This window comes from Sphaerodactylus townsendi, linkage group LG10, assembly GCF_021028975.2.
Source record: "Sphaerodactylus townsendi isolate TG3544 linkage group LG10, MPM_Stown_v2.3, whole genome shotgun sequence".
Classification (NCBI taxonomy): Eukaryota; Metazoa; Chordata; class Lepidosauria; order Squamata; family Sphaerodactylidae; genus Sphaerodactylus; species Sphaerodactylus townsendi.
This window is the reverse complement of record NC_059434.1, coordinates 30,980,888-30,991,415: the sequence shown is the minus strand read 5'-3', so window position 1 is coordinate 30,991,415 and position 10,528 is coordinate 30,980,888. Positions and strand designations below refer to the sequence as shown.

Genomic DNA, 10,528 nt, shown 5'->3' with positions numbered 1-10,528 from the left:
TTTGGTCCAGTACTTCCGACGGGGAGTATTGAAAGACCCATGTTAGTTTAGCGCTAACAGGGAAACACTGCCCGCTGGTGGCCGGAGGAGGAAGTTCTGTAGTTTATAGTCTTATCATGGAACAGGAGCGGCCCCTGTGTTTGGGGGTTCGGTTCCCAATAAGATTCGTGAGATCTCGCATAACATATCATGACAGAGAGGAAATGGCTATTTCTAGATTTTCCTGTCAAGCAAATTTCAACTTAATAAATGGGTGGTTCCAATGTGTCTGATGCCGTCTGCCGATGTTTGTAGGCCTCATTATCAAAAAGGCTGCCTTAAATTTTTAAAAGCAAACGACTGGAGGGGAATTGCTTCGTAATTGTCAAAGAGTTAGCTTTGTTGGCAGCAAAAAGAAACCGGAAACTTGTGGCATTTTACAAATTAATTTTATTCCATCATAAAGCTTCATGGACTAGAGCTCGCTTCTTCAGATGCAATGAAAAGCTTGTGGGGAGAAAATAACGTTCCTAAACATACAGGAAATACAGGGTGAACTGTAGTGAAATTAAATTCAAATCCAAGCGAGAACAGTGCTAGTGTCGAATTACTGTAGTTATTAATGCTTGGGAACCTAAGCCTACCCCCCCCCCTTTTTTTTTTTTTAATGTGGATTATTAGACTGGCACAGCTCCATCTCAAAGATGTAGCAAGAGTAGCGATTAAATTGTCGGACTCTAATCTGAGAGACGGGTTCGATTCCCCACTCCTCTACGTGAAGCCTACAGGATCTGTCACAATTCTAACAGAAGTCTCTCAACCCATGCAGAAGCAGGCAATGGGAAACTATCTCCAAACCTCTCTTGCCTTGAAAAACCCTACGGAATCCCCATAGATCAGCTGTGACTTGACAGCACTCTCCTCCACCATCGCAGCCCCATCTAGTGGCAAATTGGGACAATGACACCTTTGCGGTTAAAATACAGTAATGGAATCTGGAGGGTTTTTTAAAAAAGAAAAAAATATTGTATGATTACAAGTTGAAGTTATCTGACATTTTTATCTTCTTTGTACCAGGTCCACACCTAGCATTTTAATAAGTGGGGTTTAAAATTTGATATTTATGAAATTATGTTTGTTCCTGAATATTTTATGTTAGCCACCCTGAGTCTGTCTTTGGATGAGAAAGTGCAGGACATAAAACCAATTAAATAAATAGTTAGAAATGGGAAAGAAGTAAACATTGTCCTCTCCTTAATATGCCTCAGGCATACTCATTCTTAACCTGTTGCCTCACTCTAGTTGGTTCACCTGATAGTAAATCAAGATGTTATGAATAAGCCATGCAATAATGCAGTAAATGAAACTAACAGTGTGCTAGTCGTTAATGTTCTACTGTCTTGATACTAAAGGCAAATACAATGTTGAGGTTTCCCCAGTGAACCAGGAGGAGTGGGACATTCACCCCACCTCTCCTTTGCTAAAGCAAGCATTTAAAACATGTATGTGTGCAAAATTTAGAGATATTGTAAAGTTAAAACTTCTTTTGCTACTTGGTCTATTGTGCTCAATATACATGGAAACAGGTTATGCTGAGATACTGGTATGCTGACAGGTTAGAGTGCCAGACTGGGATATGGAAGATCAGTTCAGATCCCCGCTTTATGTGAGCTTGCTGGATGTTCTTGTAAGGATAAAATGAAGAATATAAGACGATTTGATCCGTACTGGGGAGAAATGAAGCAAGTAAATAAATAAATAACCATTCTGCTTCATCATCTAAGCCTGAAAATACTTCAGTTGCTTGAATGGAGCAAAGGGTTTCGTATTTTATATCTGTATATATTCATAATGTTAGCTAAATACGTCAAATAGTATTGTGTGTATATTACTCTCTAAAAGTGTCCACTTTCCCCAAGGATTCAACCTTTTTAGAAATTTCTCACCTCTACACCCCCCTGGACCATGCATGAATGTTCACCGTGAATGTTTTGGCTGCCCAGGGCTGTTCCTCTTCTTTATTCTACATATTCTGGCCTCATGTGAATAACTTTAAATATTCACCACTGAACACCATAGCCAGGGTGTGCATTCCCTCTCCCACCCCCACTTCTATTCATGGTGGTGACATGACTGCCTTTTAATCAAGCAAAGTACAGGGCACTTCCACAAATGTTCAGCTATCTCATATTGCTAATGTTTACACACAAGCCAAGGGCATGTCCTAACAAGCTGGTGAGTCCTTTAGCCTGTCCAAGTAGGCTAAAGGGTAGTAGAAGAAACTACACATAAATGGTTGACTTATAGAAATTGGTGCAGGAAAGAAGTGGAAGACTTTAAGTCCCCCCTAACCAGAGACATGTTCCAGAGTGGTTCATGACCAACTAAGTTAAGCAACAGATTAAAAGGAAGGGGTTCTACACCTGGACGGCTGTTCAGACTTGACAGGTAGTGTTTATGGCACTTACTTTTTCCTGTAAGTTCAGCATTCTTTAGAATTCTTAGTGAATTGCATGAAGTTTTCAACGTTAAGTAATTTAACCGTAAGGTGTGTCTCTTCTGATTAAAGGACAGTGATATGGCTTGGCATGGCTTGGGCAATAAAGTATTCTATAGCTAAGCAGTGACAAAGCAGCTGCCAAGGTTCTGAAGTCAAGAATTTTCTGTAGGTGTCTGGATATAGGTTCCTTCAATCTTCAGTCAACGAGTACCGGTCAATATTTTACACGGCTTATTTGCACAACTTAATATTCTTCCCTTTTATTATTATGCTCTTCTAACCAAAAGTCTTGAGCAAAGTCAAAACAAATACAAGATGAAATAAAGAACAGCAAACATTAGAATGCAACACGGTGAATTAAAAGCCTTCTCTGTAGCAGCACAGAAAAACTGCAAGTGCTAAAAATTTGGCAAGGGAATGTGTTACTTCTAAAACATCCCATAGTTTACAGGCTTACAAACTGCGGGCCGTGGTTTCCACGACTGAGACCAGACATCTCATGCTGAGTCTTCTTCTTGCTGCCTTCATCTTGCAAAGCATCTGTAGTAATGCACTGCTGACCCAGCAGCACCGTGGTAGAACGTTGGAACGCCAACGGACCTACGGCCTTCTGGTCGCACCGCACTCCCCACTCCTCATCCCCCTATGAGTCACGGGTCATGAACTGTCTGGCTCAGTCACCGGGCGCCCCACAAAGGACAAATGATGGGCCCCCCCAGGTGAGATTAGCCCAGACGCTGATGTCTTCCTCCAAAGACGTAGCAGCCATAGGTAGACTATGCATCACATGATGACTTCCAGGTCTCCCGGGTCTCCCACTCATCTCCCTACCCACCTCCTTACACGCCCACAAGGAAACCTCTAATAAAAGGTGCGTAGAGACCAGCACAGGAGAGAGCACAGATCACTTGTAAACTCAAGGCTTCCTGTCAAGTTGACGCTTTCTCCGGCCAGATGAAACCTCCTCCGCGTCTCGCCTATTCCTTAGCGACGACCCTGCGGGGTTGACTACAAGCATCATTGCCTTTTCCAGTGACTCGCATCTTCTCAGAATGTGGCCAAATTACAATAGCCTTTGTTTAGTCATTTTAGCTTCAAGGGAGAGTTCAAGCCTGATTTGATCCAGAACCCACGGATTATTATTATTTATTTATTTATTTTTTTGCAATATCTGTAACACTCTACTCCAACGCATTTCAAATGAATCGACTTTCTTCCTGACAGCTTTCTTCGCTGTCCAATTTTCACACCCACACTTAGTTCTGGGGAATACTGCGGCATGAATGAACTTGATCCTAGTCGCCAGCAACACTATCTTACATTTAAGGACCTTTTCCTGCTCCTTCAGGACTGCCCTTCCCAGTCCCAGTCTCCTGATTTCTTGGTTGCAATCTCCCTTTTAGTTGATGATGGAACCAAGGAATAGAAAAGCCTGAAAAAATTCTGCATTATCAATCTTACAGTTGTGTAATTCCCAGTAGCCGTTACTTTGTCTACTTGATGTTCAGCTGTAATCTTGCATTAGGACTTTCTGCTATAACCTTCGTCAGTAGTCTTTTCACGTCTTCACTATTTTTTGCCAGTAACGTGGGGTCTGCATATTTCAAATTGTTCATGTTCCTTCTACCAATTTTCACCCCACCTTCATCAAAATTTAATCCAGCATTCCTTATGTGTCCTGCATATAGATAGCAGGGAAATGAAACACATCCTTGCATGATACTTCTGCCAACTGGAAACCATTGTTTCTCCATATCCTGTCCTAACAGTAGCCTCTTGTCCGGAGTACAGGTGCCCATCAAAACAAGCCAATGCTGTGCCATCCACTTAGAACCAATCAGCTTTTCATGACCTACAAAAGCTTTGCCATGATCTGTGAAACACAAGCTGATTTTTCTTTTGAAATTCTCTTGTATGCTCCAGTAACCTCTGTAAATCTGCAATATGATCTGTAGCGCCTTCTTTTTCTGAATCCAGCTTGAACATCAGGCATTTCTCGTTCCATATATAGTAACAGTCTTGGGTGCATTGTGAGCATTGCTTTACTAATGTGAGAAATTAATGTGATGGTCCAATAGTTGCTGCGGTCTCTGATGTCTCTTCTTTGGAACTGGAGTGTAAATGGCCTAATCTGTGGGCCATTAGTTGGTTCTGGTGGGTTTTCCGGGCTGTGTGGCTGTGGTCTGGTGGATCTTGCTCCTAACATTTCGCCTGCATGGTGGCTGGCATCTTCAGAGGTGTATCGCAGAGGGAAGTGTGTAGCAAACACTATGATACACCTCTTAAGATGCCAGCCAATGCAGGCGAAACGTTAGGAGCAAGATCCACCAGACCACAGCCACACAGCCCGGAAAACCCACCAGAACCAGTTGAATCCGGCCGTGAAAGCCTTCGACAATACATTGTGGGCCATTATTTTGTTTTCCATATTTGTTGGTGTATTCTTGTTAGGATTTTGATAGACTTCATTTCTGTGGATGGGAATAGCTCTTCCATTGATAACCCATCTACTCCTGTTGATTTGTTCTTTTCAATTGCGTTCAGTGCAGCTTTCACTAAATGTAGGTTCTTCAAAAGATTCTACTTGGAGGGAATCTCCTCCATATAGTTCTCCAGTGTGCCGTTCCCACCTTTTCTTTATTTTGTCCGTTTAATGCATTTCTGTGTTGATTATACAGGTTAGATTGCTCAACTTGAATTTGTTCACAGCTTCAGAACAATGGACCCCCCAGAACGAAACAGGGACATAAGAAATCTTATCTCACTGCAGAGGCTAATTCTCTGCTCCCGAGCATCCTTCCCAGCTCGAATTAAGCTGATTACAATGCTCATTGTACCTCTACATCCCGAGTTGCACTTTTGAAACACCCCTCCCACTAGGACAGGGGTCTGCAACCTGCGGCTCTCCAGATGTTCATGGACTACAAATCCCATCAGCCCTAGGACATAAAGGCTCAGATCTCTCACTCCAACTCAGATCTGATGAAGAAAGCTTTGACAATGGCAAGCTCAACCCACCAACCCCCAATAAGGTGCTACTGCATTCGTACCTAGCTGCCCCTTCCTGGACTATTTTGCTCCAAGTTGTAATCTCCCCTTGAAACTTCTTTGTTTGAGGATTACCCTTCCTAGGTCAGCTGCAGGTCTCAGGACCATTTCAAAGTAGCAGCCACGACAAAATATTTAATTCAATTAAATGCAGAAATATTTATTTTGGTTTCCTTCATTGGTTTTTGGAAATTTTGGTTTTTATAAAATATAGAAATAGCCAACACTAAGCAAACATTTCAACTCCAATGTAACAAATGACGGAATACTCTGGGAGTATTGGCTTGGATACTGGTGTGCAATTTGGGTACACGTGTATGAAATTATGATGCAGGGTAGTGCATTACAATCACACAATCTTTAGTGCAAACTTGTAGTTGTGCTTGTTTACATACATTTAACAGAAATTAATGACCGCTATGTGGAAAATAAATCTAAGCTTGGGTTATTACAAGGCATTTCAATTCCATCCCCCTCCAAATAAATGTAGACGCTCGGTGATGAAGCCTTCCACCTTCCCCTGCACTGTCCCATGTTAACCCGTGTCCTATTTGCTTCTGGTGGTTTCCCTTTTTTTACACTATAGTTGATCCAAGATTCACTTTGATTCCATTCATTCCAATGAAGTTACATTTACTCCCTCCGTCCTCCTATGTTCAATGGATGCAAGACAAAAGCTAAGTTTGTACAAAGGCCAGCATGTTAAGATGATCAATGTCTAGCAGGAGCAATCTAGTGGGTAGCAAAGACCGAGGGAGACCGCTCGCTCCAGATCACTGCCATCCCATCAACCTTGTCCTCGTTCTACAGCATGCTGTTGCCACATCCTATCTTTGGAGGTCCTGAAGACATTTTCCTTATGTTGCACTGGTGCTTTTCATCTAGACTTTCAGAGAAGATCAAAGACGCACAGGCTGGTTCTACACTATCTGCTCATCATGTGTCAAGATGCATTCGGTGCCCAGGAACTAAAAAAGTTTCCAGCTAATCTACTGGGGAGCCAACTATCCTACCCACGTTCTACAGCAAACGTAAGCAAGCAAAACTCCTTGTGTTTTTGGCGCTCCCTCCCCGCGCTACCCTAAAAAGCCTTCAAAGGCCAAACCTTTGGAAAATTCACCAGGTGTACAATACACTAGAGACAACACGTGCGCCAGCAGCACACATCCCTTTCACATGCCTTGGCAAGTCACTTTTTTGGCTGAGAAAGTCTTAAATAACTTACAAATCACATATAGATACCATTTACAGTTTAAGGCTCATTGAGGAAGTTTGTATGTCACCATATAAAAATGGTCTGCAACACCAGTGGACAGTAAGGCAGTGTTCCATTTTTCTCCAGGATTCCTATGTCGAGTACCCTTTTGCGGGAAAAAGTTAATGATTGCACAGTTTCCTTTTGCTATGTTTGCTGCAGTCAATTTACAGATATGAAGGTCAAACAGCAAATGCCGTTCTCTCCCGACAGTTTTGCTTCAATTTACATCTGGATGTTCGCATAGAGTTCTTCTATCTGGGCTCGGAAGTATTTGCGAAGCTCTGGTCTCTTCGCCTTCAGGGTTGGTGTCAACAAGCCATTCTCGATAGAGAACATTTCAGAGTGAAGGGAAATGCCTTTAACCTAAAGGAGGTGGGGGGAGGAAACCAAACATTTCCAAATCAGTCAAAGAGTAGACAGGCTTTGCAAACGTTTCTACACAGGAGGGATTCTACAAGTGATCACACTTTGGAAGATCCAAGATGGCACCTGGGTAACTGTTTAAAGTACTTTTAAAAATTTAAGTACATTTGCATCCCACTAAAACGTTGTCATGTGTCTTGAAATACTTAATGCAAATACATTTATCATTCAACAAAAGCAGTCGCTAATTTTCCCAGGAAAAGGCTAAATTTATCTTATGTGTTCTTATTTTGCTTGCAGTGCTATTGTGAGATCCAAATTCCCTTCAGATCAGCCCCACACTAAAACTAGCTGACGTACTCTAGTTAGGATGCATTTTACCATTCGGGGTCCAGAAGTATGTAGTCAATAGCAGGTTTAATTACTAAACATTTAATAAAATATACATCTGCTGATACTCTCACCTGTTCAAATGACTTCAAGCCAAACTCTTTTCCAACTTTCAATATGTCTTCTAGAATGTATTTTCTTACATCCTGTTTAGAACAAGAATGGATATTAGACAGTAGAGACTTACTGAATGCTACATGCAGCTACCCATCCAGTTCACGGTAGCAATATACTGCCCAATTAAGAGAACAAGTCGGGCAGCCCCATCCAAAGCTTTTGGCACCAGGACATGGTGCCGCTACAGCACTGCCCTGCTGCCTCCAAGAGACTTTTCTGGGAACACAGGAAGCACAAACTGTAAGAACCTCCCCCTCCTCTGTCAGAAAGCCCTCACAGGACTTACGTTACCCAAAGAGTTGCTAAAAGGGCACTGCGCTTCTGGCCCTTAACACAGGATAGGAACCAACTAATGTTTGGGACATCAGTGCAGCCCTGCCACAACTTGAACCTCTGGGTTTTGCAGCAGCAGGGTTGAGGGATGGGCAGCCACCAATGCATCCACCTCCTCTGTTGAGGCAAGTGATCTGGGGAGGGCAAATGTGCCGCTACAACACTGTGCTGCTCCCTCAACCTCTTTTGGTCCCTCCTTTGGATGGGGTTGTAATGCTGTTTGTAAAAGTAAGTTCCTCAAAACATATGGGGGAACTTACATTGTCACTGATCACCTACTTTGTTTTTGCATAGTTCGTCGTAGGAGCCTGAAAGTCCCCTTTTCTTGGCCCAGCTGCATAAAACCTCTGGATCTGGTACCACAACGGCTATAAGAAATGCCTAAAATCAAACAGAGAAAAGGTGTGTTTCAGCTGTGTTTCAACTGCTTAGCCTTGGCACAGATGGCCCAAGCTAGCATGATTGTCAGATGATGGAAGCTGAGTAGGGTTGGCCCTGGTTAGTCCCTGGATGGGAGACTGACAAGAAGTCAAGGGCTGCTACCCAGAGACAGGCAATGGCAAACGATCTTTATTTGTCTCACCTCAAAAACCCTACAGAGTTGCCATAAGTCAGTTACAACTTCACAGCACTTTTTACCACCAAACTGCTAAAGTTAAATCCTAACCCACAATTCATTTCAAGGTGTTCAAGTAAAAGAGAGTGAGATAAGGGTTAAACAGCAATCGGCAGTAGAAGTGGTCACATGATCTTAAATGCTCAATTCAAGACTAAATGCTTACATAAAGCCTTCCAGCCATATTCCAGTACTGAAAATACTACTTGGATTTAGTATCAGCTATCCTCAGCCTAGCGTACACTTTGGCATTACCATAAACCAAAATACATTTGCTAGTTAAACATTCAAAAGTAAACTTTTAGATTGATCGTATTCAAGTCTAGAGAGAAAAATCTATCAAAGGCTTTAAGCCTACATAACCCTCTGTCCCGAAGGCTCCGCTTTCACACTAGGTGTTTCAGCTGAACAGGATACTCACCTGCAAGCTTTCCCCGTGCACAAAGATCTGAGCAACAGGTTCACTCCTGGTATAAACATTTTCTATTTTTTCTGGTGCGATATACTCTCCCTGAGCAAGTTTGAATATATGTTTTTTCCTGTCAATTATCTTCAAGGTACCATTCTGTGAAAGAAGAAAGAAGTCGTAAGAGGCATCCCTCTCTTATTTTTCCAACAACAGGTCAGAGTTACTAAGTAGAACAGATCCAGGTGCAACTTCTGAAATGCAGCCCAGTTCCAGCATCGTTTATTTTAAACCCAAGTCTACAGTTCTAGTCTTTGGGAAGGATCCTGTGTCTCATGAGTGCAAGAAGCTCTCCACTAGGAGGAGATGGGAATTTACCTGATTTTGCCTCCTTACAGCAGATCTCTTTCCCCAGTTTACTAAGTTCCCCTCATCCCCCAAGCATGTACTTTCCAGGAGGTGGCAGTTTATAGGGGTCTGCTGGAGAAAATTCTGCCTCCATGAGCTCCTTGTACTCAGAACCCACAGGACCCAATGCTTTTTTGTCTAGTTTATTTTCTTCTTCAGTACAGCTATCACAGACAACATAATCCAGTGTGGTCAGAATCAAAGATATTCTTGCAGAGTACTAACTTTGGACAACCTTGTTTTAATTCTGTGGTGAGTTATGGGGAGAAAGAAATCCACTTGTCAACCACTGCACAGTGACCTGCGGAATAAGGATACCCAAAAGGGAGGACATCTGCCAAGGATGGTTTATGTTCCAGGTATCCTATGATTCTAAAAGTAAGTCTAATTACATCTGCGACAATTGCTTCCTCTTCTCCATTTCAATCAATTTGGCTGTTTGTCCTTTCACTCTTTGAATGGATGTCCAAGGTAAAGGGAAGTGGCGAAATTTCAGGAGGCAAAAATTATAAGCACAATAATAAAGTCAGCAAGTTTTGTTTCTTAGAATCAAGGGCACAGAATTACCTCACAGAATTACGCAGCAGTGGCGTAGTGGTTAAGAGCAGGTGCATTCTAATATGGAGGAACCGAGTTTGATTCCCCTCTCTGCCGCCTGAGTTGTGGAGGTTTATCTGGGGAATTCAGATTAGCCTGTGCACTCCTGAACATGCCAGCTGGGTGACCTTGGGCTAGTCACAGCTTTTCGGAGCTCTCTCAGCCTCACCCACCTCACAGGGTGTTTGTTGTGAGGGGGGAAGGACAAGGAGATTGTAAGCCCCTTTGAGTCTCCTACAGGAGAGAAAGGGGGGATATAAATCCAAACTCTTCTTCTTCTTCATGCTGTACACAACCTATACAAACTTATACCATGACTGGACAGGAGCAGCCAGACTTTTGGCACAACCTTTTAATCTTCTTTCTCCTACTGAAGGCCAGCTCATGTACTTAACAAAATGAACACCTATTCCCTGCTCCCTTTCCTCTGCTTACTTCCTTTAATTAAAAAGGATTCCAAGCTCCTCAAGGTAGGAACCCAACAATCTTTTACTCTGTAAGAGAATGCCGATG

At 42.6% G+C, this 10,528-nt stretch overlaps 1 protein-coding gene across 3 annotated transcripts in view; it reads right to left on the bottom strand.

The window, feature by feature from the left end:
• Positions 1–5,661: 5,661 nt before the first annotated feature.
• ACSL1 (acyl-CoA synthetase long chain family member 1) overlaps positions 5,662–10,528 on the bottom strand; it is a 57,109-nt gene continuing 52,242 nt past the window's right edge. For all 3 annotated transcript variants that reach the window (XM_048509114.1, XM_048509115.1, XM_048509116.1), the window contains exons 18-21: positions 9,026–9,169; positions 8,268–8,369; positions 7,613–7,684; positions 5,662–7,148 (exon numbers count right to left, since the gene is read on the bottom strand). In XM_048509114.1, coding sequence (XP_048365071.1) covers positions 7,008–7,148; positions 7,613–7,684; positions 8,268–8,369; positions 9,026–9,169 — 459 coding nt within the window. In that variant the 3' untranslated portion in view covers positions 5,662–7,007. The remainder of the gene's footprint in view (positions 7,149–7,612; positions 7,685–8,267; positions 8,370–9,025; positions 9,170–10,528) is intronic.